General features: G+C 42.0%; 1 protein-coding gene across 1 annotated transcript in view; it reads right to left on the reverse strand.

Annotated features, from left to right (window-relative positions):
- Positions 1 to 27,846, reverse strand: part of gabbr2 (gamma-aminobutyric acid (GABA) B receptor, 2) — a 199,322-nt gene that overhangs the window by 40,897 nt on the left and 130,579 nt on the right. Inside the window, exons 9-13 of the mRNA XM_084919402.1 lie at positions 26,401 to 26,481; positions 25,556 to 25,706; positions 23,467 to 23,599; positions 20,917 to 21,024; positions 16,299 to 16,421 (exon numbers count right to left, since the gene is read on the reverse strand). Coding sequence (XP_084775528.1) covers positions 16,299 to 16,421; positions 20,917 to 21,024; positions 23,467 to 23,599; positions 25,556 to 25,706; positions 26,401 to 26,481 — 596 coding nt within the window. The remainder of the gene's footprint in view (positions 1 to 16,298; positions 16,422 to 20,916; positions 21,025 to 23,466; positions 23,600 to 25,555; positions 25,707 to 26,400; positions 26,482 to 27,846) is intronic.

Below are 27,846 nucleotides of genomic sequence, written 5' to 3' on the forward strand. Positions count from 1 at the left end.
GCTGTCGGCCGCTGCTTTTTTCCTTTTACTTACTTCCGAAAAGAAAGCCTCATTTCTGTTGTTCAACAGGCTACTGAACAAATTTAAACTTTTTAAAATTATGCAAAATTGCAAAACGCTTAGCTGTGTCTCTAATAAAACCTCTGTAACTTTGCTCTGCTTCCCTTCAGCAGCATCAGGTAATGTTCATATGTTGATTAATGGTTTTCTTTCATTTTTGATCTACTGTAGAACATTTTTATAAAATCCCAGGCCAGGAAAATCACCTTCATGTTTTTCTGTGTTTTATCCTCAGCTATTTTGACACAAAGGCATCTGCTGTAATGCTCACACCTCTGATAAAGTCTTGCAAGTGTCAGCTTTCTTTTTATAGATATAAAAATATGGAAATGTACTGGTGCATGATCTGAATTATAATATTTCTGACTGTCTGAGGTAAAATTTCCCCGATTCACATCGAATTGAATCAAACCGAATTGAATCGAATCGCTTCGGGACCTTGTGAATCGGAATCGAATCGATTTTAGAAATCAGTGACGATACCCAGCCCTAGTAATTAGTTCTTAGTAATTAGAAGATACAGTCATGTGAAAAAGGAAATTTTTGCAGGACTCCATGCATGTGAAAAACTAAGTTCCTTACTGCTACCAAAGGAATCCAGACGGTAAGTAGCAACTAGGTGCCAGTAATAAAATGCACTTGATAAACTGATCATAAGCTAGTATTAGCACATCTATAAATGCAGAAGTTTTGAGAATTTGCTGGTGTGGAAAATTCAGATGGACATCAAAGAGCTACATCTCAGACTCTAGAGAGTCTGAGTTAGCATGTTAAAGGTTAAACGTTTATGACAGCATAATTATTTGCCAGGAGAAAGTCTCTTTTCTCTAAAAAGAACATGGCAGCATGGAGTAAGCTTGCAGAGTTGCATCTGAAAAAAAAGAAAACCTACTTTGGACAGTAGTCCAAATTGGAGACGATTGGTCATACTGCACAAAACCACATTTGTCAAAAACCAAACATAGCATATCAGCACAAAAATTTCATAAAACTGTCAGCATGGTGGCAGAGGGGTGATGATTTTCGCTTGTTTTGCAGCCACAGGAACGGAGCACCTTGCAGTCACTGAGTCAACCATGAACTCCTCTGCTTATCAAACTACTCTACAGTCAAACGTAAGGCCATCTGTCAAGTAGCCAAAGCTTGGCCAAAACTGAGTCATCTAACATGACAAAGAAGTACAGCAGCAAATCTACACCACAATGAATGCATGCAGGTTGTTACGATGGACCAGTCAAGGTCCAGCCCTCAACCTAAATGAAATGCTGTTGCGGGACCTGAACTGAAGCAATGTTGAAAGAAGAGGGGGCCAAAATTCCTCCACAATAATGTTAGAGACTAATAAAGTTATATAGAAAATGATTAATTCAAGTTATTGTTGCTAAAGGTTGCTTTAAAAGCTACTGAATCACTGGGAGTTGTATTTAGTTTTTCACAGGACTGCAGAAGCATGTTAGACCAAGAGGATCAAACACATTTTAGTTCATGGCCCCATAAAGTTCAATTTGACCTCAAGTGGACAAGACAAGTAAAAACACTGGATAAAAGCTGACAAGACATGAAAAAAAATCTAAAACCATAAGCCTAAAGCCTATTTCCCCCACAGTCTGTCATATATTCTACAATTTACAGAGCCTAACAGAAAGTCATAAAGTATTCACATGTACATGAGTATTTTACATATATAGTTACAAAAAAACTTGTCTAAATCTAAAAATACTATAATCTTTCCTTGTGTTACAAATTCCTGTGCAAAACTATCCAGTGGGCTGAATTTGACCCTTTCAACCAGCTGCTAGTTTAACACCTCTGACTTAACTGTCAGAGTAGAAGCCACACACACCACTAGCGAAACAGAAACATGACCTTTGCCTACATAAATCTAAAATGTTTCTGTTTAGTCTTGGCAGCTTTTCTTAGATCAATGAGCACCCACGAGGAAGAGGTTTCTAAAACAATCGTCTGACCACAACAGCGTGATGGATCTGGAATTTTTGACACAACTAAAAGCTGATTTTATTAATGAGGTCACATAACCCACAGGCTGCTCCGACTACAGAATCAGAGTTTAGAGAGAATACATTTATACATATAAATGTAACACCCATGTAAGGTGCAAAAAAGGGTGACCAATAACAATAAAAACTCAAATAGCCTCGGTGACCTTGGCACACAGATTCCCACTGGAGTAGTACACGCATTCTCTGACTCAAGGAAATTTGCTGGCACATGTCTCACTCCCTCTGGCCACATTCGCTACTTTCCCCAACTCGGCCCATCAGCACCAAATCCTGACCGGAATTGGGCCAGATGTTGATCCCTCCCTTTGAAGAGGTGGAATTGAGAAACTACACAGAAGATGGTGAACTGAGAGTAGGAAAAAAAAAACTAGCGTGAGGAAAAGAAACACCAGAATCAAATGAGACAGAGAAAAGGGGGTGATGAAGAGAGGTAAAAAAATTGAGGAATGGGGAAAAAAAACAGTGGTTCAGTCCAGCCTGAGTTTCATCCACTGGCACTGCTGTCAGAAAGCACTTTTTTTTCATCCCCTGCTTTTTTAGCACACTCCCAAAGGGTAATAGCTGGACAAATAAAGAAAAGCAGAAGAGGGGTAGAGGATGGACTGGGAGTCATGGAATAAATAAGGAGGTTTGGCAAACAGAACAGGGGCTGGTGACATGATTCTGATGGTTAAATGTCTAACATAGGTAGAAGGCAATTCAAAAAGTAAACAATATAAGCGCATGGTGATGAAAAAACAACATGAAATGAAAAAGAGGGGACTGAATGTGAGAAAACCTTATACCTGTGGGTGCAGGAGAGTGTGTGCGAGTGTGTTCGTTAAGTCTGTGTCTGAATCTGGATATAAACACATTAAGTATTAACCTCTCTACTTGATATTCATATGAATGAATAATTTAATGCAATTACTATCACATGGGGGTGATGGATGCAACATGCCACATTAATACAGCATATGCAGTCAAATGCAACGGAGCGAAATAATGGGGACAAATGTCAAGAATGAAGAGTGAAATGATTCAGCAGGACAAGTGGCAGGCAGTAGCGATGCAAACAGCACAGCAAAAACTGCCAGGACTGCTTTGCAGAGTGACTCTAAAGAGTGGAGTCACATTGATAGCAGGTGCCTGCTGTCAGACTGGTGTGATGTCATTATTAATAGAAATTACAACAGATGCAAAAACCGGCCTTCTTATTTGTTGCCCACAGCGTGACTGTTGTCTGCGGTTACCTTTCCTCTCTTTTTTTTTAGAAATGATGTTAACAAAAAAAAATTTTTTCTCCATCTTTTAAAAATAGCATTTTTAAGTATTACAAGAACAGATGGTATTTTACAGCCTCCCGCCAAGAGAAATGGCTGTGTAATCTGAGTAATTGCCTTACTTAAGATGTATTTGCATAGCACAACTTTTTTTTTTTTAAACAGCGCTCAAATGCATTTATGTTTGGGGCAAATAATGAAGACCTTAGCAGCGTCCTTTAGCCTCTGGTCAGATTAGTTGTGCATCTTAACCCTCGCCGCTTTTGTCTGAGCCTGGCAGTGAAGACCCTGTCTCGATTTCCATTGCTGATAATGGGGGCTCCCATTCAAGCTAATCAGCATCATATCATCGCTGCATAAAGATGAATATTTCCACATTAAATGCTAGTGGTGAGTCATACTTTGCTTGCTCCTCCGATGATATGATACTGGGACCAGGTGAGTGCATTGACAAAGCACCGGGATTAAATTCCCTCCACCCTCCTTTCTCTCCTCGTCTTGCTGCATACAGGTGGGGGCAGCAGAGGCAGAGAAGCAGAGGTAAACTCTCAGAGATCTTCTGGAAGAAAATCCGCATGCATGAATATGTATGTGTTGATAAATCTGTTCTGCTTCGATCAGCCATTGACGATCTATCAGCCTTGGGCATGTATTTCTGTGTGGATGCTTAAAGTTTTCTCAGCATGCGTTGTCATGCTGAGACGGGTGCCTCAACCCGTTATTTTTGTCTCGTGAATCAACAGTGCCGCTCTCTGCGTTATGGATGTCAGGAACCATGGCCGTTGCCATGGCGATGCCACACTGCAATATTCTTTTGCAGCTCTCCTGCCCGCTGATGCTTGCAGCAGCTTCCAGGCTGCAAAAAAAATAAATAAAAAAATACACGACAGAGGAGGGAGGGGAAGAAAGAGAAGAGAGGAGAGTAGAGGGGGTCTGCGGCAGGATTCACCAGAATGCTAATCATCCTTTCTTGACAGTTTGTCCTTCATTATGTGGGGGGGACAATACCCTGGATCCACAAGAGTGGATATTAATGCATCCGTAAACACACAGGCACACATACAAAAACACATCCGCGCATGACTTGCCACATTCCACACGTGTGTACACTGACACTACAGCATGTGTCAGTACTGCAGGGCTTAATTTCTAGCAGCCAGCAGCTGCTGAAACATCCATGCCATTAAGGAATGGACAATTATTAACGAGCCACAGAAGGGATTTTAATTGCTCACTGCAGCCCATCAGCATTCCCAGGATATTTGGGGGAGCGGTCAGAACGATTCCTGCTTTCAGTACATTAAGCTTTCTGAGAAAAGAAGGATGTGGATAATATTCTCTGAGCTGTCATGATTTTAGGTTCACTCAGTGAAGAGGGAGGGTTGTAATTATCATCTTAGTCCATCTACATTCCACTTTGTTTTGTTTTGTGCTTTTCTTTATTCAGCATGTGAGTCTTTATTTCATAGTATAGTATATAGTGAAAGCAGAGGTAAATTGCTTATAGTATCAAGGTCAAAAGTCATTTTTTGGGAGAGCACCATCATCCATGTAGTGCAATTAAAACTACAGGCTTGAAGTGGAGCCATAAAATATGACTGGGGGGTGTGAGGTTACTCTCCTCCCATTTGAAAGACTTAAAGACTTAACTCCCCGCACGATCTTTGGCTCTTCTTTACTTTTATTTGGGAGGGTATTAAATCAGTGATGTTTTATGAAGTGTTCCACAAGGATCTATTGTCAGCCTCTTTAGTTTCATCTTCTTGTTAATGCTAATAAAGGATGCAAAGGGGAATGGCCCAGTTTTGTGAATGGTAGCTCATTAAGCTTAGCTTGCTAGATTCAGCAGTGGGATTAACCCTGCGGAACTGAATTTTTCCAAGTTGCCCATGTACATCGCAAGCCCAATCATTTCATCCAAAATCTGCGATAGCCACTGACTTTGGCCACACACTCCCTTTGACTGTGTCTATTAAATTAAAGAAAGAAAAAGAAAAACTGAATACGCTTGTTGTTTAGCAAAGACACCCTCCGGTGAAGTGGTACAAACAGCAAAACTGGCAAACTAGGTAGCACCGTGACAGTTCAATAACACTGCACTGACATACAGTGTATCCTTGGATACAGCAGGTGGGTACAGCTTAGCGAACCCAAGGTCAACTTCAATTTTCCACAGAGGTGAAATGTGAGGGGGTGTAGGGGAGTTTCTGACAAAGACAGAGTGAGAAAGAGAGAGGGAATGAAAAAAAAAGAAAACGAAAAAGAATGTTGGCCAAGCATGATGCAGTAGTTCACAGGAAACTGGGTAACTAATGGTCCTTCTCTTTGAGCCATTTACTATTAGTGAGTCAGTCACTGGCTCCTGAGCTCCATGGAGACCGTTTACCACAGTTCTATTCCCCATCCCCTCAAACAGTCAGACTTAATCTACCTGAAGTTTCAGATCAGAAACAACACACACAAACAAACACACACACGCGTGTGCACACACACCGGACTACAACTGCAGGAGATAATGTAATAGTACTGGGGAGAAAATGAAATATGATGGGATCACTCTGCATTATTATCTTCTTTTTAATCGTCTTTCATTTTCATTGGATACTTGTAGATCACAACACCAACTGTTCCAACACCTCACTGAACCCAGTGGAAACGCTGAGTTATTTATTGCAGTGCTTATGCCATTATGTACATGGCTTAAAACCCTTCTGCCTCTGTTTATAAAGCAATATTCTCTGTTAGTTTCACTTTAAAATTATTGTTACAACCACAGCTATTGATGAGTTATCGTTATCTCCTAGCCTCTCGTTGCTTCTTGTCTACTTTCAGTTTATTTGGGTTGCCTTCTGGTTTGTGGTCCCACGTGGTAGGCCTGGAGGCCCAGGGTGCAGATGAGCTCCAGGCTGTCTCTTCTCTCAGCTGAGCCCCAAGGGTCCACTGGTGCCGGTGTTTGAAATCTGGCAGGCAAGGCAGGTTTGTGGACCCCATGCCTCAGCCCAGGCATGCAGATTCATAACCTCAGGGGAAATGCAGACTCCAGCACTCAGTGGTTTATATATATTCATAACCCTCCCCTGGCCAGGACATAAAGTCTGAGACTACTCCATAAGGAGTCAGCTGCCCATGCTGATAACATTCACAAATACTAAGCAAGGCTTTGTTTCCCTCTTTCAGCAGGCTTAAATATATAAGTGGCTATATAACACAAAAGAAATACAGCTTTCTCTAGAGTTGTATAAATACCTTTCATTGTAGATCAGAAGTAGTCAGAGAATGCAAATAATACTGCCAATATAATTTACATGTTTTCATCAGGGTTCGCAAACTGGAATCTTTTTATCGAGGACTCAGAGAGAGAGAGGCTCTCTGACCTGCTACTCTTTGATAAGCGCTATTTATCACTTCACAAGATTTTCATCTAATTGAAGAAAGTCAAAATTGAGTGCATGGTACCTTTCCACCCCCACAGGACCTTGACAACAAGCTGGCAAACAAGAAGAAAATCTATTCAGGATGATCAAAAGAAGTCTCCAACAACAGACCCGGATTTTCACCGCACCAGACTTCTGGCAACCTCTGTTTAGCAGCAGGGTCAATGAGTATGCAGCTAATGCTGTCAGTTTCTGAGGATTCCTGGGGTGCAGTTAGCCATCTTGTGGCCTGCATACAGAACTCTGTGGAACTCATTGCTCATTAGGTGAAATGTCATCTTCGTACTATCCGTAATCTCCTGTTTGTCATTTGAAAGAAGCAACAGTAAAGTAAATGTAATCGCGCTGTTCCACTGAGTTTTTAGTCAACACATAAAGAGAATAATACACTGTAGCATTAATGGAAAGCAGATTGTTTTTAAATAGTGTTTTCAATTCAACATACCTGGGACCTGTAGTACTACGCAGGTTCAGAATATCTAGGATATCTTTTTCTGCCATCTGAGTTCACTTAAGCTAACAATAGCAGTCACCTACTGTATGTGATGGTGGTGATAAACTCAATAATTCAAAACAGAGCTTCACAATCTATCTATGAAGATGGTTGGTGGTATGTTTTAGGAAGACTGTGGAAGTTAATCAAGCAATAATATTAGGGCAAAATTAATAATCCAACTTCAGTTGTTCCTTTGAATTAACAGGGTATGTTATTTGAAAGCCTTATTCCTTCAGCTGCAGCCTGGAGAACCTCGTGCAAATTGTTAGTGCAAAGTGTTTATACCCAACATTCTGTGCACGGAATGTTCATGCGGAATGTTCGTACCCGAATGTTCGGGCAGAATGTTCGTACGTGCGGAATGTTCGTACCCAACATTCTGTTCACGGAATGTTTGGGCGGAATGTTCATACCCAACATTCTGTGCACAGAATATTTGTGCGGAATGTTCGTGCAAAGTGCTTGTGCCCAACGTTCTGTGGGCGGAATGTTCAGGCAGAATGTTCGTACCCAATATTCTTTTCACAGAATGTTCGTTCGGAATGTTCGTGCCCAACATTCTGTGCACGGAATTTTCCGGCAGAATGTTCGTGCGAAATGTTCTCACCAAGTCTTTGTCCCCAACATTCTGTGCATGGAATGTTTGTGCGAAGTGTTTGTGGCCAAAATTCTGTGACAGTATGTTCATGGGGAATGTTCATACCCAAAATTCTGTGCACAGAATGTTCGGGTAGAATGTTCGTACATGTGGAGTGTTCGTACCCAACATTCTGTGCACGGAATGTTTGTGCGGAATGTTCGTACCCAACATTCTGTACACGGAATGTTTGTGCCCAACATTCTGTACACGGAATGTTTGTGCCCAACATTCTGTGCATAGAATGTTTGTGTGGAATGTTCGTACCCAACATTCTGTACACGGAATGTTAAGGCGGAATGTTCATACCCAACATTCTGCGCACAGAATGTTTGTGTGGAATGTTCGTACCCAACATTCTGTGCACAGAATGTTCGGGCAGAATGTTCGTGCGGAATGTTCGTGTCAAGTCTTTGTGCCCAACATTCTGTGCACAGAATGTTCGTGCGGAATGTTCATACCCAACATTCTGTGGACAGAATGTCCCGGCGGAATGTTCGAGTGGAATGTTCTTACCCAACATTCTGTGCACAGAATGTTTGGGTAGAATGTTCGTACCCAACGTTCTCTGCACAGAATGATTGGACGGATTGTTTGTGCAGAATGTTCGTGCAAAGTGTTTGTGCCCAACATTCTGTGCACGGAACATTTGTGCGGAATGTTCATACCCAGCATTCTGTGCACGGAATGTTCGTGGGGAATGTTCGTACCCAACATTCTGTACACGGAATGTTCAGGCGGAGTGTTCGTACCCGAATGTTCGGGCAGAATGTTCGTACGTGCGGAATGTTCGTACCCAACATTCTGTACAGGAATGTTCGGGCGGAATGTTCATACCCAACATTCTGCGCACAGAATGTTTGTGCGGAATGTTCGTGCAAAGTGCTTGTGCCCAAAATTCTGTGCACGGAATGTTCGGGCAGAATGTTCGTACGAGCGGAATGTTCGTACCCAACATTCTGTACATGGAATGTTCGTGCAGAATGTTCATACCCAACATTCTGTGGACGGAATGTTCGCGCGGAATGTTTGTACCCAACATTCTCTGCACAGAATGATCGGACGGATTGTTTGTGCAGAATGTTCGTAAAAAGTGTTTTTGCCCAAAATTCTGTGCACGGAATGTTCGGGCAGAATGTTCGTACGTGCGGAATGTTCGTACCCAACATTCTGTGGACGGAATGTTCGCGCGGAATGTTCGTACCCAACATTCTCTGCACAGAATGATCGGACGGATTGTTTGTGCAGAATGTTCGTGCAAAGTGTTTGTGCCCAACATTCTGTGCACGGAACGTTTGTGCGGAATGTTCATACCCAACATTCTGTGCACGGAATGTTTGTGGGGAATGTTCGTACCCAACATTCTGTACACGGAATGTTCAGGCGGAGTGTTCGTACCCGAATGTTTGGGCAGAATGTTCGTGGGAAATGTTCGTGCCAAGTCTTTGTCCCCAACATTCTGTGCATGGAATGTTCGTGCGAAGTATTTGTGGCCAAAATTCTGTGACAGTATGTTCGGGTAGAATGTTCGTACCCAAAATTCTGTGCACAGAATGTTCGGGTAGAATGTTCGTACATGCGGAGTGTTCGTACCCAACATTCTGTGCACGGAATGTTTGTGCGGAATGTTCGTACCCAACATTCTGTACACGGAATGTTTGTGCCCAACATTCTGTGCATAGAATGTTTGTGTGGAATGTTCGTGTCAAGTCTTTGTGCCCAGCATTCTGTGCACAGAATGTTCGTGCGGAATGTTCATACCCAACATTCTGTGGACAGAATGTCCCGGCGGAATGTTCGAGTGGAATGTTCTTACCCAACATTCTGTGCAAAGAATGTTTGGGTAGAATGTTCGTGCCCAACATTCTCTACACAGAATGATCGGACGGATTGTTTGTGCAGAATGTTCGTAAAAAGTGTTTTTGCCCAAAATTCTGTGCACGGAATGTTCGGGCAGAATGTTCGTACGTGCGGAATGTTCGTACCCAACATTCTGTACACGGAATGTTCATGCAGAATGTTCGTACACAACATTCTGTACACGGAATGTTCAGGCGGAGTGTTCGTACCCGAATGTTTGGGCAGAATGTTCGTGCGAAATGTTTGTGCCAAGTCTCTGTCCCCAACATTCTGTGCATGGAATGTTCGTGCGAAGTATTTGTGGCCAAAATTCTGTGACAGTATGTTCGTGGGGAATGTTCGTACCCAAAACTCTGTGCACAGAATGTTCGGGTAGAATGTTCGTACATGCGGAGTGTTCGTACCCAACATTCTGTGCACGGAATGTTTGTGCGGAATGTTCGTACCCAACATTCTGTACACGGAATGTTTCTGCCCAACATTCTGTGCATAGAATGTTTGTGTGGAATGTTCGTACCCAACATTCTGTGCACAGAATGTCCCGGCGGAATGTTCGAGTGGAATGTTCTTACCCAACATTCTGTGCACAGAATGTTTGGGTAGAATGTTCGTACCCAACATTCTGTACACGGAATGTTTCTGCCCAACATTCTGTGCATAGAATGTTTGTGTAGAATGTTCGTACCCAACATTCTCTGCACAGAATGATCGGACGGATTGTTTGTGCAGAATGTTCGTGCAAAGTGTTTGTGCCCAACATTCTGTGCACGGAACATTTGAGCTGAATGTTCATACCCAGCATTCTGTGCACGGAATGTTCGTACCCAACATTCTGTACACGGAATGTTCAGGCGGAGTGTTCGTACCCGAATGTTCGGGCAGAATGTTCGTACGTGCGGAATGTTCGTACCCAACATTCTGTACACGGAATGTTCGGGCGGAATGTTCTTTCCCAACATTCTGCGCACAGAATGTTTGTGTGGAATGTTCGTACCCAACATTCTGTGCACAGAATGTTCGGGCAGAATGTTCGTGCGGAATGTTCGTGTCAAGTCTTTGTGCCCAGCATTCTGTGCACAGAATGTTCGTGCGGAATGTTCATACCCAACATTCTGTGGACAGAATGTCCCGGCGGAATGTTCGAGTGGAATGTTCTTACCCAACATTCTGTGCACAGAATGTTTGGGTAGAATGTTCGTACCCAACGTTCTCTGCACAGAATGATCGGACGGATTGTTTGTGCAGAATGTTCGTGCAAAGTGTTTGTGCCCAACATTCTGTGCACGGAACATTTGTGCGGAATGTTCATACCCAGCATTCTGTGCACGGAATGTTCGTGGGGAATGTTCGTACCCAACATTCTGTACACGGAATGTTCAGGCGGAGTGTTCGTACCCGAATGTTCGGGCAGAATGTTCTTACGTGCGGAATGTTCATATCCAACATTCTGTACACGGAATGTTCGGGCGGAATATTCATACCCAACATTCTGCGCACAGAATGTTTGTGCGGAATGTTCGTGCAAAGTGCTTGTGCCCAACGTTCTGTGGGCGGAATGTTCAGGCAGAATGTTCGTACCCAATATTCTCTTCACAGAATGTTCGTTCGGAATGTTCGTGCAGAATGTCCGCGCAAAATGTTTTTGCCCAAAATTCTGTGCACGGAATGTTCGGGCAGAATGTTCGTACGTGCGGAATGTTCGTACCCAACATTCTGTACACGGAATGTTCGTGCAGAATGTTCGTACCCAACATTCTGTGGACGGAATGTTCGCGCGGAATGTTCGTACCCAACATTCTCTGCACAGAATGATCGGACGGATTGTTTGTGCAGAATGTTCGTAAAAAGTGTTTTTGCCCAAAATTCTGTGCTCGGAATGTTTGGGCAGAATGTTCGTACGTGCGGAATGTTCGTACCCAAAATTCTGTACATGGAATGTTCGTGCAGAATGTTCGTACCCAACATTCTGTGGACGGAATGTTCGCGCGGAATGTTCGTACCCAACATTCTCTGCACAGAATGATCGGACGGATTGTTTGTGCAGAATGTTCGTGCAAAGTGTTTGTGCCCAACATTCTGTGCACGGAACGTTTGTGCGGAATGTTCATACCCAGCATTCTGTGCACGGAATGTTCGTGGGGAATGTTCGTACCCAACATTCTGTACACGGAATGTTCAGGCGGAGTGTTCGTACCCGAATGTTTGGGCAGAATGTTCGTGCGAAATGTTCGTGCCAAGTCTTTGTCCCCAACATTCTGTGCATGGAATGTTCGTGCGAAGTATTTGTGGCCAAAATTCTGTCACAGTATGTTCGTGGGGAATGTTCGTACCCAAAATTCTGTGCACAGAATGTTCGGGTAGAATGTTCGTACGTGCGGAGTGTTCGTACCCAACATTCTGTGCACGGAATGTTTGTGCAGAATTTTCATACCCAACATTCTGTGCACAAAATGCTCAGGCGGAATGTTCGTGCAAAGTGTTTTTGCCCAACATTCCGTGCACGGAATGTTCGGGCAGAATGTTCGTACGTGCGGAATGTTCGTACCCAACATTCTGTACACGGAATGTTTGTGCCCAACATTCTGTGCATAGAATGTTTGTGTGGAATGTTCGTACCCAACATTCTGTGCACAGAATGTTCGGGCAGAATGTTCATACCCAACATTCTGTGGACAGAATGTCCCGGCAGAATGTTCGAGTGGAATGTTCTTACCCAACATTCTGTGCAAAGAATGTTTGGGTAGAATGTTCATACCCAACATTCTCTGCACAGAATGATCGGACGGATTGTTTGTGCAGAATGTTCGTGCAAAGTGTTTGTGCCCAACATTCTCTGCACGGAACGTTTGTGCGGAATGTTCATACCCAGCATTCTGTGCGCGGAATGTTCATGCGGAATGTTCGTACCCAACATTCTGTGCATGGAATATTCGTGGAGAATGTTCGTACCCAACATTCTGTACACGGAATGTTCAGGCGAAGCGTTCGTACCCGAATTTTTGGGCAGAATGTTCGTGCGAAATGTTCGTGCCAAGTCTTTGTCCTCAACATTCTGTGCATGGAATGTTCGTGCGAAGTATTTGTGGCCAAAATTCTGTGACAGTATGTTCGTGGGGAATGTTCGTACCCAAAATTCTGTGCACAGAATGTTCGGGTAGAATGTTCGTACGTGCGGAGTGTTCGTACCCAACATTCTGTGCACGGAATGTTTGTGCAGAATTTTCATACCCAACATTCTGTGCACAGAATGCTCAGGCGGAATGTTCGTGCAAAGTGTTTTTGCCCAACATTCCGTGCACGGAATGTTCGGTCAGAATGTTCGTACGTGCGGAATGTTCGTACCCAACATTCTGTACACGGAATGTTTGTGCCCAACATTCTGTGCATAGAATGTTTGTGTGGAATGTTCGTACCCAACATTCTGTGCACAGAATGTTCGGGCAGAATGTTCGTGCGGAACGTTTATGTCAAGTCTTTGTGCCCAACATTCTGTGCACAGAATGTTCGTGCGGAATGTTCATACCCAACATTCTGTGCACAGAATGTTCGGGCAGAATGTTCGTGCGGAACGTTTATGTCAAGTCTTTGTGCCCAACATTCTGTGCACAGAATGTTCGTGCGGAATGTTCATACCCAACATTCTGTGGACAGAATGTCCCGGCAGAATGTTCGAGTGGAATGTTCTTACCCAACATTCTGTGCACAGAATGTTTGGGTAGAATGTTCATACCCAACATTCTCTGCACAGAATGATCGGACGGATTGTTTGTGCAGAATGTTCGTGCAAAGTGTTTGTGCCCAACATTCTGTGCACGGAACATTTGTGCGGAATGTTCATACCCAGCATTCTGTGCACGGCAGGTTCGTGCGGAATGTTTGTACCCAACATTCTGTGCACGGAATGTTCGTGGGAAATGTTCGTACCCAACATTCTGTGCATGGAATGTTCGTGGGGAATGTTCGTACCCAACATTCTGTGCACGGAATGTTCAGGCGGAGTGTTCGTACCCAACATTCTGTGCACAGAATGTTTGTGCGGAATGTTCGTGCAAAGTGCTTGTGCCCAACGTTCTGTGGGCGGAATGTTCAGGCAGAATGTTCGTACCCAATATTCTTTTCACAGAATGTTCGTTCGGAATGTTCGTGCAGAATGTCCGCGCAAAGTGTTTTTGCCCAAAATTCTGTGCACGGAATGTTCGGGCAGAATGTTCGTACGTGCGGAATGTTCGTACCCAACATTCTGTACACGGAATGTTCGTGCAGAATGTTCGTACCCAACATTCTGTGGACGGAATTTTCGCACGAAATGTTTGGGCAGAATGTTCGTGCGAAATGTTCGTGCCAAGTCTTTGTCCCCAACATTCTGTGCATGGAATGTTCGTGCGAAGTGTTTGTGGCCAAAATTCTGTGACAGAATGTTCGTACGTGCGGAATGTTCGTACCCAACATTCTGTACACGGAATGTTTGTGCCCAACATTCTGTGCATAGAATGTTTGTGTGGAATGTTCATACCCAACATTCTGTGCATGGAATGTTCGTGCGAAATGTTTGTTGCCAAAATTCTGTGCCAGTATGTTCGTGGGGAATGTTTGAATGTTCGGGGACAATGTTCGTACGTGCGGAATGTTCGTACCCAGCATTCTGTACACGGAATGTTCGTGCGGAATGTTCGTACCCAACATTCTGTGCACAGAATTTTCAGGCGGAATGTTTGGGCGGAATGTTCGTACCCAACATTCTGTGCGCAGAATGTTCGTGCGGAATGTTCGTGCCAAGTCTTTGTGCCCAACATTCTGTGGAGAGAATGTTCCGGCGGAATTTTCGAGTGGAATGTTCTTACCCAACATTCTGTGCACAGAATGTTTGGGTAGAATGTTTGTGCCCAACATTCTGTGCACGGAACGTTTGTGTGGAATGTTCATACCCAGCATTCTGTGCATGGATGTCCGTGGGGAATGTTCGTACCCAACATTCTGTGCACGGAATGTTCGTGGGGAATGTTCGTACCCAACATTCTGTACACGGAATGTTCAGGCGGAGTGTTTGTACCCAACGATCTGTGCACGGAATGTTTGTGCAGAATGTTTGTGCGAAGTGTTTGTGTCCAACATTCTGTGCATGGAATATTTGTGCGGAATGTTCGTACCCAGCATTCTGTACACGGAATGTTCGTGCGGAATGTTCCTACCCCACATATTGTGCACGGAATGTTCGTGCGGAATGTTTGTGCGAAGTGTTTGTGCCCAACATTCTGTGTACGGAATGTTTGTGCGGAATGTTCGTACCCAACATTCTGTGCACAGAATGCTCAGTTGGAATGTTTGGGCGGAATGTTCGTACCCAACATTCTGTGCCAGTATGTTCATATCCATATCCAGTTAAGCAGAAACTGCATATCCAGTTAAGCAGAAAAAACAAATTTTCACGTTAAATTTCTCTCCTGGCTACATTTTTTGAGTGAAAAGTTGTTCTTTAATACACTCAGATTAAAAAAAACTACAACTGGATTATGAATTTGAAGTATCCCTTGGCCTAACATATTCCATCATCTTATGTATCTTATAATTTGATTAGGTTAACAGACTCGGTTAAACCAGTGAATTTTGTAATCATCTATATGTTATTGATTTATCATCTATTTTGAGACTATCTGCATTGATATTTGCAGATATTCTCAAAAAGAACAACAACATGCACAGCTTGAAGTGTCCCTGGTTGAAGTTTCATGTGGAGCAAAGTGAGCAGATGTACTCAAACAATTAGCTTTCCTAAACCACAGCTGCTGTATACTTCATTAATAAATCACTATTATAGCCAGATCCTTTTGCCAGTGGGTCCTCACTGCACCACTGATAAAAAAAAAATGGGCACTCCTACTGACTTCAGGCAGTATGCTCAACACAGAAATATGAAATAAAAAATAAATCACCCAATTCAACCAAAGCGACTAATACCTCTGAGTATAGAAATATTCACTTGCCTTGCTAATGTGTGGATTCCCTTAATATCACTGATAGTTATGTGCTAATATGCTATGCCTAACTGAAAACACTTCACACATCATCAACCTCTAATGCCAGAGCTACAGTATGTTCAATTGAGCCAATTGCGCGCAAAGCTAGACTAATCCTGCACCAATCTCAGAGAATCTCAGTCTCTTTACAGTCACAGTATACTGTAGCAGTTTTAATTTCTGCTCCCTGCCATGCCAACTCTCCAGCGAAGATGAAACGATGCCAAGTGCCTCTTTTCCAGTGGAGCTTGCCAAAGTCTCCCATTCAAGCTGGCAAATGTCCGGCCACGGGATGGGCACAGGAGGCAGCAATGGCTAACATCCTGACCCAAAAATAACAGGCACAACAAAGATGCTCGTGCAGGAGCCTATAGCAGACATTTTGTTTGGTTAAACTCAAAACACTCAGGCATTTTTAGCAAGACTTTATGTCACCAAGACTCCCCACCAGCTAAGGTAAGCTTCATTACCAAAAGCGCTGCAAGTGACCACAAGTTTAGACAAGATGACTGACCTCAAGGCTGTATTCCTCCACAGTCCTCCTAAGTGGGTCCACAATCTGCCAGCAGATGAGGATGCATAAGTCGATTAGCAGCATCCCGCCAACAATAATCAACAGCTTCTGGTCCTTTATGATCTGAAGAGGGAAGAGAAAATTAGGTGGTTTTATTAGCTAAATAGCCCACACCTGCTAATGTTATGTGATAATGCAAGTATCTGTAGTGTCATTTCAGACAGCATTTCTTATTGACCACACTAATTATGAGAAGTGAGTTATTCACATCCCATCTGAGGTCCTAGACCCCTGCTGTTTTCATTTTAACCATCTAATCAGGGTCTGGTAACAATGTATTTAACTGCAAATGACCACCTGCTGGGATCGGAATCCAGCCAGGCCTGTGAGTCCAAAAGACCAAGGCCTGGTTCAACATTCGATAAAGACACATGTAGCATATTTAGCAGACTGTAATCATCCCGGGGCTGTAAAACACGAGTGGACATTCAGTTGTGTCAATACTATGCCACCAACAAGCAACAGTTTTGTTACCTTGTGGTGAGAGAATGTGGAAAAGATCCACCAAACAAGAGCCACTGCTGTCAACCACAAAAGCTCCTCTTTTGTACCCTGAACTTTAGAGGGATGAAAGCCGTGACCTGTTTGTGATCTTTATTTATAATAGCGTTTGACTGTCTGGAACCGCAGATCAAAGGAAAGGTCAGGGGACGCAGGCTGGGCTGTGTTTGGAGAGTATCACATAGCCCAGATGCAACTCAGCAGTGTTGTGCAGGTCTCCACCCATAAGTGGACCCAGGATGAGATAAATAATGGGACTGTGTTTTTTGATCTGCCATCTTTTGATGCAGTGCTTTTGAGCAGATGTATGTTGGCAAGGCAAAACAAGGTATGTGCTCTGTTATTGTTTATCACATTGCTTTGGGCCATTTAGGACAACACGAAGAAGAAAACCAACATATATTACATATACTGATTAAAATTCTATAAATCTAACCAGTAATTAGACATGTTATATTTCTGAGAAATGTACTCTACCCTACACCATCTGCTAAACTGTGATATGTTACTCTGCCAACGCAGTAATTAATCTAAATTACCTGAAGTGTTGTCTGTTTTCTTTCCACCAGTCACACCAGTAAGGCTCCAGTGTGGCTGTAGTTACTAATTTGAGGGAAAAGCCCAAATAATTTAGAGCCACCACAGAGCTATGTTCTTAAAACGATCCTTTTTGTTGATTTTTCAGGATGATTTTTATGTTGCAGCCACATCTGCATTGTGTTGTGATGTGTGAAAATCTGTCTACAGGTAGATGTATATATAAACATACATTATATTACTGAAAACTGCCTCTGTGGCACTTCCATGACTGTATCCTGCTTGGTTCGGTACTTTCTTGGCAAAAGATTTCTAAAGACAGACAGATTTTCTTTTCTCCCTCTACATGAGTTGTGAGTCCATGGTACTGGGGACATAGATGGTTGCTTCTTTTCTTTTTTTAAAGTCATGTTTAGAGTACCAACATCTGACAGCACTGCTAGTTATCATGACATTATCCATGCGATCTACCTCAGTAACACTACAGTAAAGTGAGGGCTGTCTTTGCAACTAGGAAAAACTGGAGGTTACCTTGGTGAATACATTGCATTTTTTCTCATTTGGCAACTGGTTGCAAGTAGCTGTGGTAACCAAAGGTTGAGTGTGCAACACCTTCAGTCCCTGGGTGTCAGCTTTTGATTAAAGGTGATAGCACATATCGCATGTTGGGAGGCAACCTGTGACTCAGATGGACTGGCAGAGGTTACATAACTGCTGTACAAATGCAGATAGTCGACAAAAGCAGCATAGTCAACTCAACACAACTAGTTGAGGTGCTAGTTGGTTATATTCTTATTGTACTCTTAGAAAAAGGCAGGTCTGCTAGGTGCCTATACCATTTTGCCATCCTGCAGCAACTGTGTCAGTATTTGTGGAGGAATTATTGAATTTCTGTTCAATACTGAGAAATCTACAAGGTCTACAATGGACTCTGAACAGAAGTAGTAAATGTGAATTTCTTTGTCTGTAAACTGCAACAAATTTGCAGTTTTCATCGATTTGTCACAGTTAATTGCTGCATTTTCAGAAACAGATTGCATGTAACCACCTTGAGCTCATTTAATCACAAGCAGACTGATTCTTTGTTATTGCTGTTTCATCACCATCTTAAAACACCAAATTTGCTTTGAAGATTTGCCAACTGACTCCAAGTGGACGCAGGACCAGTCTCTGTCCATGTAGCAGTCACTTCAGAGGCATCAAGACTCCAAGCCAATTACACATGGCCACAATACTTTTGCTTGTGCCACAGTCTCCAATCATTGTTTTAGCGACTGTAGGACATTTTGCCTCAGAGCTAATTCAAATTTACAGGGTTACTGATATGATTGATATGAGACCCTGAAAGTCAATGAATTACTTAAAAACTATCAATAATTTCAGATACAGAGATGAGATTTGGTTAGGACCAAATAAATCACAGTCTACACTTATCTACACGTCAGACTTGAGGAGCGGATCATGCACAGAGTCACAGTTTTACAGTTAAAATATTTGTTGCATGACTTCCATCCTCCATTTTTGCTTTTTTCTTGACACCACTGTTTTCCCATTGTTATTAAATTAAGAAAACAATATTTGCAGCAGTGATTTTGTGCATTGTATCTTTCATGTATGTATATCAGTTAGGAAGTAATCCATCTAATCCCTGAAATAATGATCAAAATGTGGAAGCAGTAAAAACAACATGTTTAATCTCTACTTTTAGGTTTTAAATCACACACATATGTGTGTGTGGCTGGTACACAGGGGGACTTTTGTGAGCACATACTGTATGCTTATCTGTGTTTATGTGTTTGGAATAATAGGACATTGATTGGCTCTCCTCTCTCTGCATCGTCTGTGGCACTGAGCTTTTAAAGAAGTGAACAAGTGCCGGCTACAGCCCACCAAGTGGAACCTTTATTGAGCTCACCCTTGATTTACAATCCCTGCTCTCCTACAGAGAAAAAAAAAAGATGAAGGGGAGGATAGGGGAAGAAGTGAGGGATGCAGTTCCAATCCCACAGTTTGAAGAAAAGATGTGTTTGTCCCTCCCCTGACAGCAGTTGGCAGACATTTCAGGACACCACCAGCAACTATCACTCTAGTGAAGCCAAAGCCCCTGCACTCAATCAGTGTGGGTGAAGTGGGATGTGTGTGTGTCCTGCTCACACAAACCCAGGCCTTGAACCATCAGAAAACACACCCTGAGGGCCTGAATACTACTTCTGGAGAAACATTTGTTATGTCTCTGTTAGCAAGGGAAAGAGGATGAGAGGATGGGAACGGAGCAAAACAATTGGCTGTGAAAGGTCAGAGAGGAAAAAACTCTTTTGTTTTCATTAAATGATCACTTTGAAAAAGACAGTGAATTACAGAAATGTAAAAGGCCGGGACCAAAGTCACACATTACAAAAAATGATTACAAATGTGTTGTGACTGAACTGCAGTGGAAACTCAATCTAAACTGGGCCTCAGTTCTTGGATTCTCTTTATCTTAATCTATCATTTGCCCTCTTTTCTCGGCGTCCCCTTTTCTTTTCATAGAGTCCAACCTACTTTTTTTTTTTGCCATTTGGGCCATGTTGTTTGTCTTGTCCCTTTCTCTGCCACGCTTTGCCTTTCCCCTTCTGTCTCTCCCTTCTGCCACTATTTCCCTGCATCCCTCCAACCTCTTCCACTCTTCGATCCTTCCTCTTTCCTCCTTCTCTTCCTGCTTTCTCTCTGGCAGGCCACCCACACGTCCTCCAATATGCAAGAGGGTGAGAGAAAGGGAGAGAGAAACAGGGGGGAGAGCGAGGTCTATAAATACAAAAAGGCCAAGCAGAGTTGCAACACTTGGTGAGCTCAACACCGCTTTTATATAACTGGGCCAGCGAAGTAGATTGTGTTAGATGTTTAAAAAGCCATTTGTATTTCTAGATCCTTTTTCTCACAGAGAAGATTCTAAAAGCAGGTGCCATGGGGCTGCCAGTCTTTCAGTTTGTAAAAAGCACGAGTAGCACTGATGCACTGACTACAATCACCCACACACCAGCGATGGGGTTATAAAAGGCATGCGAAGCCTCCTGGAAAAGACTGTCATGTGCCAACAGATACGACTGTGGTTGTATCAACCGCCAGTTATGCCATCCAACAGATGTAGGTAATGTCATGAAAAATATAAGGTTAAAAACCTCGAGAAAGCATATGGCCGTTTAAGTGGAAAGCTGCAGATTTGTTTGATATAAACAAATTTGAATATAAATGAAAAATCAAACCACGTTTTTAAGGAGGAGGAATCATTACTGCAAATCTATGAAGCAGGAGTGTGTGGGCCATGTTTCAATCACATCAGAAAAATGAGAAGATATAGACTGGATGGAGTGGTGAGGAGTCCTTCCCTGCCTTTTGTCCTGTGGTAACTGGGATAGGCACCAGACCACCCTACAACCCTAAGGTGGATAACCAGCTAAAGCGATTAAGAAAATGGATTAGGTTAGACCCACTGAGTTACCTTTATAAAAATATTTCAAAAAATCATAATATTTTTCAATACCTTCTTCTTCATCTTCACATTTTTGAAGATGGCGTGTACCCTCCAGGTCTTGGCAAACATGGCTCCGAAAGCTGTTGTGTATCCAACAATGAGGATCCACGTCCGAACCTATCAGAACAACAGTGAGACATGAAATTGTGTCATGTCATAAACTGGTGATCAAGGCTGGAAACAACATCTGATCTGACAGCTATTTGCATTTTTCTCCAGAAGTTCATTCAAAGTAGCATTATGAAGCATTCTAAAAATAAGGCGCTGTCAGATTTATTTCACATCTCTGAAGCTCTGGGAGAACATCCTGGACTATGAAGCTGTCACATTCCTGAGCGCATTTCAATTTTAATGAAAAACAAAATGTAGACTTCTTACTTCCACGGCACAAATGGCACCGCTGATGTGTTTTTAAAGCTTCAAGTGCAACTATAACTGAGAAAATCCTAATACAGCCACAGAGACCCTGTGTGCGCGATTTCATGTTTTGTATTTGATTACTGTATACGGTACACATTTTCTTTTTACCTGTGAATCTGTGTACAAGCTCTCTATATCTGCATACACATATGAGAAAGCAACAAAATTTGGCACAGCGGTAAAGAAAAGAAGAAGACAGCGAAAAAACAATTACGCCATTTGTTCTCAAAGCAACCAGCAGATATTGATCGGTAGCAGTGAATGGATAAACCTCTGTGCTCCTCTGCTGCAGGACCCGAAGTCTGAAGTGACAAACTCTGTTGTGGCTCTGCAGCAGAGCTTGAACCAGGTGACAGAAGTTCAAGACGTGCTCTGCCTAACACCTCTTTGGTACACATGTGCATATTTGTGTCTCTATATCTGAACAGGGTGGGTGTCTCAGTGGAAACCAGTTATCACTGTAATCAAAACTCTTTAATTAATCCAGTATCTACACAGTCACACAGTAATGCTACCTGAGGGGAGATACTTAATATGCAGCATGCTTACAAAAGGCCTGCAGAGAGAGATTCTGTTAGTTTTCACACAGTCACATGTGAATACGATTCATCTTTTGGTAGTGCTTTCCATTCTTTAGAAACTGTTATATGACATAAGATTCTGGGGATGAGAAGTGACCCAGCAAAGACTTCTGTCTGGCCCACTGAAGGTGTAGGAGGGCATCAATTCCGGTTTAATAATTGTATTTTCCTACGTTTTACAGTTTTTCCTACAGATAAAGCCCATTCATACTACACTAAAATAACTAAGCACCTGATAAACAATTACATGATAGAAAAGTTTTTCACTATATACTATTTTTTTAAATCCATAGTGAAACTGTTACGGCCCTAGCTGGGCCTCCTGATACTGCCCTTGTGTGGGCGTGGTGTTTTTCTCTGCCTCCTCCTCTCTTGCTCCACCCCTCTGTCTCTCTCTTGCTCTTCTCTCTCCCCCGGACACAGCTGCTGCTCATTGGACTCATTTACCACCTGGGCCCAGTCAGCAATCACCTCTCTGAGGTCATATAAGCTGGGGATGAGCTGTGAGCAGTGTGGGGTGTTGTTGGTGTGTAGTTATCCTGCCTGAAGTGTGGAGTTGTGGAAATAGTATAGCTGCTTTATGTGAGTAGTGTGGGCTTGTGGGCCTCGGCAGCAGTAAAGCTAGCTGCTGCTAGTGATAGGGTGAGCTTGTGGGCCCCTGGAAGTGCCTCCTCGTGGTGTGGAGTTTTTGTTTGGTTGTTGTGTTCTTTGTTGTTGCAACCTTTTTTTTCCTTTTTTCCAAGTGTTATTGGTAAAACGGCATTGCCAGCTCTTTATGTTAAGATTATCTATAATAAAGACTATTTTATTTACTAAAAACACCTGTCTGTTTTCCTTTCATTCTGTTCTGGACTCATTTGTTACTGGTCCCCTCACTCGCATGCCTAGACCCCTTCGGGGGGACGTAACAGAAACAAAAAGAATAAATAAAATAAAATAAATTCTGTAAAATAACAAAAACTTTCTGTATTATTATTATACGCCAGTCAGAGAGCTACAAGAACTTTTTGCAAATTTAAGCCCAAACAGTCACGGTGACAGCTCTCTTTCATTTACTGCAGCAGCATTTCGTTATCATGCAGAAACACTGCGATGATATATCTTATATTAAAATATCTGAGGTATTCAATAAAAAGTTTACACTGACAGCAAGGAGAGTTTCACGTAATATCAAAGTGGGCTGTATGAGTTTGACATTACTGACATAAGATGAGAGCAAACATGGCCAGAAGAGAATTTCATATTTGTATACACATATTCAGATAAGATGTGTACACTGTTTATAATAAAGGTTTCGCCTCCTCTGGACACGATTTCTTTTTTAAAAAACAATCAACTTGAACCAACGAGTGCTCACAGAATATGTTTGGTTAATATGCTGATAAATTGATTTAAAACAAAGACATAAAGCTTGCATCTCTTTTTTGACTAATAAAATATACTTTGGTGGTGTGGCAGTGGATGGGTATTTTTTTCTCCTTTTTAATTGAGGCAAATTTTAAATTCTTGCCTTTATTCATTATTTTATTTATAGGAGAACACTCTTAAGAGGACTCACGGTGCAGAGGGTCTCAAACTCTTTGTCAGAAACAAAACCTCCGTCCAGACCAAACAGGAAGATAGATGCATAGGAGAGCATGCCTCCCAGGATGATCAGGTTATTCATGTAGGGACTGGACATCTTGATTAATCTGAAAAGAAAAGAATAAAGGATTAGAGGAGATTCAAATGATGATAGAGTTTAATCTTATACAAAGTGAGAGCTGCTAAATAATAGTATTTCTCCAGAAATAGTTCATTATGCTCATGCTTCATCATTTTTTGATTTCAATACTAGAGATGGACCGATCCGATATTACGTATCGGTATCGGTCCGATACTGACCTAAATTAGTGGATCGGATATCGGAGAGAAATAAATAATGTAATCCGATCCGAAGTATCACAAAATCACCTCACAAAACGCGCTACTTGGCGTAACCCAGCTCGGCGCATCAGAGCAGTATGTGTCACGTGATAGAGCGGCTGTTGTCTGCGAGACCTGTCGGCGGTCTGTTGGAGCATTTGGAGCCTCGCTACATGCTTCCTAACCGCTGCATTTCATCTCAGCGAAAACTATCCCAGAGAAGTAAAGCAAGTGTGTAACTTCATCCCTGAATGTTTGCATAGGAATTCCTCGTTAAGCTTAACAACTGATATATGGATCCACAGCTGGACTGGCCATCGGAGTTCCATATTGAGGTGAAAAGGAAGCGATTTGTCCCGTACTTCAGCTAGAATTAAAAAATGGACACAAAGCTGGAGTTATTCTGTCTTTGCTGCGCAGTTGCATCTACTTCTCTCATTCTCTCCCCCTTCCTCTCCTGTTATTACTTCAAACATGAAACTGATCAATGATCAGCTGATCGGCTTTTCTGCCGCAAGTCCCGTCTTTCTTGTTTGTTTATCGCCCACTTTGCGCTAGAAAGAGGAAACCAGCGGATAAACAACAGCAGCACGTTTAAGCGTGATCAGCTGTTGTTAGAATGTATTTAATATTACTTTCTAGTATCAGCTGATGTTTGCTGGAGCCACATGATATGTGGTGAGAGGGAAACATGAAGATGAAACCAGGAGATGTCCTTACTGAATCATCAGAGCTGAACAGGTGATGGAGAAACAGGTTTACCTTTTAGGTGACATGAATGAGTTGAAGGGAAGTTATGAACTGTTTCTGAGAGACAAATAACACCAGGATCCTTTACTATGTAGCTGACAGCTGGTAACTGTGCAGGGGCGGGTCCAGCAACGGTTTGTGGGGGGCCAAGTAGGGCATTAACAGGGAGAGGGGGGCACAAAGAAATACTTTTCTTTGTTATGTGATTTAAAAACTCTGAATAAATAATTATCTGAATCTTACAACAAAAGTGGTCATCTGATTAAATGTATAGAAATCCATTATTGTATATAGTAACTAATAAGTCTAATATATACCCTAGTAAGCTATAGTACTTTTTCCTTTGGGAAGGTACCATCTGTGCAGTCTGCAATTCTGTTGAAGAAAGATGTTGAATCTATTTAAATATTGTAGAAAAATAATTGATTTTTGTGCATTTGTTTTATACTTGCATTAAATTAAAGTTGATTACATCGATTAAGGGCGGGGGGTGGTTCCCTAATATTTTTGCTGGGAGTTGGCAACCCTATTAGTTAGGTAGGTAAGTACTCTTTAAAATACCAGAATAGGGAGGATGGTGTAGGTTTAAATTTATCAGATTGATCAGTGTTGCTGAACTATAAAATGTTTTGGGTGGAGTGTATTTTTTGCATACAGGTATAACAGAATAGCTTCAGTCTCTTGTTTTTTAAAACTTGAGTATGAACTTATACAAAATGCAGCAAGATATTTATAAAAAACTGTTTTATTGATTACAAAATACGCTATATCGGATTCATATCGGTATCGGCAGATATCCAAATTTATGATATCGGAATCGGTATCGGACATTAAAAAGTGGTATCGTGCCATCTCTATTCAATACCATTCAGTCTCCTCAGACTCTTCTACCACTACTTCTCTCTTCCTACTAGTCCATAATTTACCTTCTTCCTTCCACTCTACATTGACAAATTTCACCTTCGCTGGCTAGTTGTACAACTTGTGCTGACCTGTGATTCCGATTCTTGATGTTGAAGAACAGGAAGGCCCCGGCCATGAGCATGCCCAGTATGGTGATGGTGGACAGGATGCTGTAGAGCGGCACGTTGATGTGGCGCCTCTGCAGACGGACAAACGTCCGATCCTTCGGTGGCTCTACACCTACAAGAAAGAAGGTTTGTGATACAAGCAAAACAGTTATTTTATCATAGTAAAGCATAAAATAAAACTGTCTTAACTTCAATTCTTCCAATGAATAGTGATGCTGCAGTAGCATCGGTTATTTTTAGAGATAATTTCCTGGTCCCCCAGTTTCCACTAGTTAAGTGTCTCTATGATAATGGCTCTTAGGATCCTGCACTTTCTTTTCCCTTTTTTTTTTGCTGTATTTTTTCTATCTCCAGTATGCCAATCGATCGTAATAGCATCATCTTACATATTTCCACTTACTGTGGTCAGCGATGTGGAAACAAGCTTTTTAGAAGCTACAGTCTTAGACTTTCTGTATGTGGAGAAAGGCTCAGAAAATGGCTTTGAGCATCACACAAATTACAAAGTATGTCAACACAGGGAAACATGGGAGGGGTTGAAGAAAAATGTACTGGTAAATAATTTAGCTGCGAGAGAACAGTTTAGGGAGGTGAGTTCCTCCACTGAGTGGTGGTGTTGTCTGAGTGGGTCTGTATATTTAGGTTAGTTGGAAGGAGTTTGGGTTCAAGAGCATAAGTGAGCATAAAAGGATCTGCTAAGTTTTTAGTCTTTACTGAAACATCCTGGTTAAAAAAAATTGGAATAATCAACAGATTTTCTTTAGTAAGTTTTAGATTCCTCGGCCATTGCCCACACAGCCACATACCTTGGAACCTGATGGAGTTGTTGATGAGGTCCAGCACATCAGCAATTGCATTGTATTCACCAACTTTCACTTCCTGTCCCTCTGTTGAAACAGAAAAAAAGCACAGATATGTAGGCATCAACATAAATATATGTAAATAAACTCTCCAAGCGTCATATAAAAATGCATACAGTTAAACCCAGTTTTGAAAGCTTGCAGCTCTATCTGACACTGACACTGCAGGTTCACAATGACAGTACGCTAATGTTTAGCAAGTAATTTTACTCATGTTAACAGTCTTAGTTTAGCTTGACAATGTGCTAAGGCTTTCTATTTAACACTGTAAAATTTACAGCTGAGACTGATAAGAGAACTAATAATTGCTCAGGAAACCAAAACATTACATGGCCCGATGATGGTGCAAAAGTAAAGGAGACATTCACTCGAATGCAAAGACCACGAACGGAAAATGAATGTCTGTGTTAAATACATCTGCGTTCCATCTAGAAGTAGTAGAGACATTTCACTAGAAACCCTTAATTTCATTCCCACTGTTTTGGTCTAATAAAAGTCACCTGGAGGTCAAAGTCACTGAGGCTCTGTGGGAATCTTTTCATTATTTTTTGTTTCATTCCAATACATCAAGTAGATGTTCAGATATCACAGCAATTTATCCATGACCTTCTGACTAACTCAGCAGGCAAACTGTCATCACCATCCCTCCAGCCATATTGTTAGTATGACATTAATTGGTTAGATCAATTAATGTGTAATCATTCAGGTAGTCATATTAAAATCCATCAGAACTGTGTTTTGGTGAGTTTTACTTTTGTTTGATGTTTGACCTTTACTGTGCCAAATGATTTATTCTTCAGTTCCGGAAACTTGGCACCAATGTGAAATGCCACTTTTTTGGGCAGTTATTGTGGAGCATTAGTTAAAGTCACTGTAATTTCAATGGTCAGCAGAACATAAAAACTGCATGCCTTTGCTGCTGCAGACACACTTTTCAATTCAGCATTCTTTGAGAGTCATGTCTCTGTGTCTTTGATTTATTGTGCCTGAAAGAAGAAGCAGTAGTGTGGAAGGCCTGCTTCAACAGACAACTTCAGTGAAGTCTGATACTTGAATCTTGCTTTGTACATACACTGAGAATCCAGTAGCTAAAGTTAGCTGAATGCAGTGACACATATCAGTTTTCATTCATCCACAGAGGTAGGACGACATTTCATTTTTTTAATCTGACTCATTTATGAACAAAAAAAGAGACAAATTATTAGTCCAAGTAGGATATTTTATAGATCTTTGCAGACGTCTGGATGGGTTCTTTAATTATAAGAAGCACCATGCTGGGTTTATAAAATGTTGGACCAAGTGTTTCACATTTGGAGAAAATGAGATAGAGGAACAAATAAAATTCACACATTAATCTGACATAGTGAATAACCCAGCTTTAAGCTCTATCGC

This window comes from Perissodus microlepis, chromosome 22, assembly GCF_051167445.1.
Source record: "Perissodus microlepis isolate ML-2025 ecotype Zambia chromosome 22, ASM5116744v1, whole genome shotgun sequence".
NCBI classification, from domain to species: Eukaryota; Metazoa; Chordata; class Actinopteri; order Cichliformes; family Cichlidae; genus Perissodus; species Perissodus microlepis.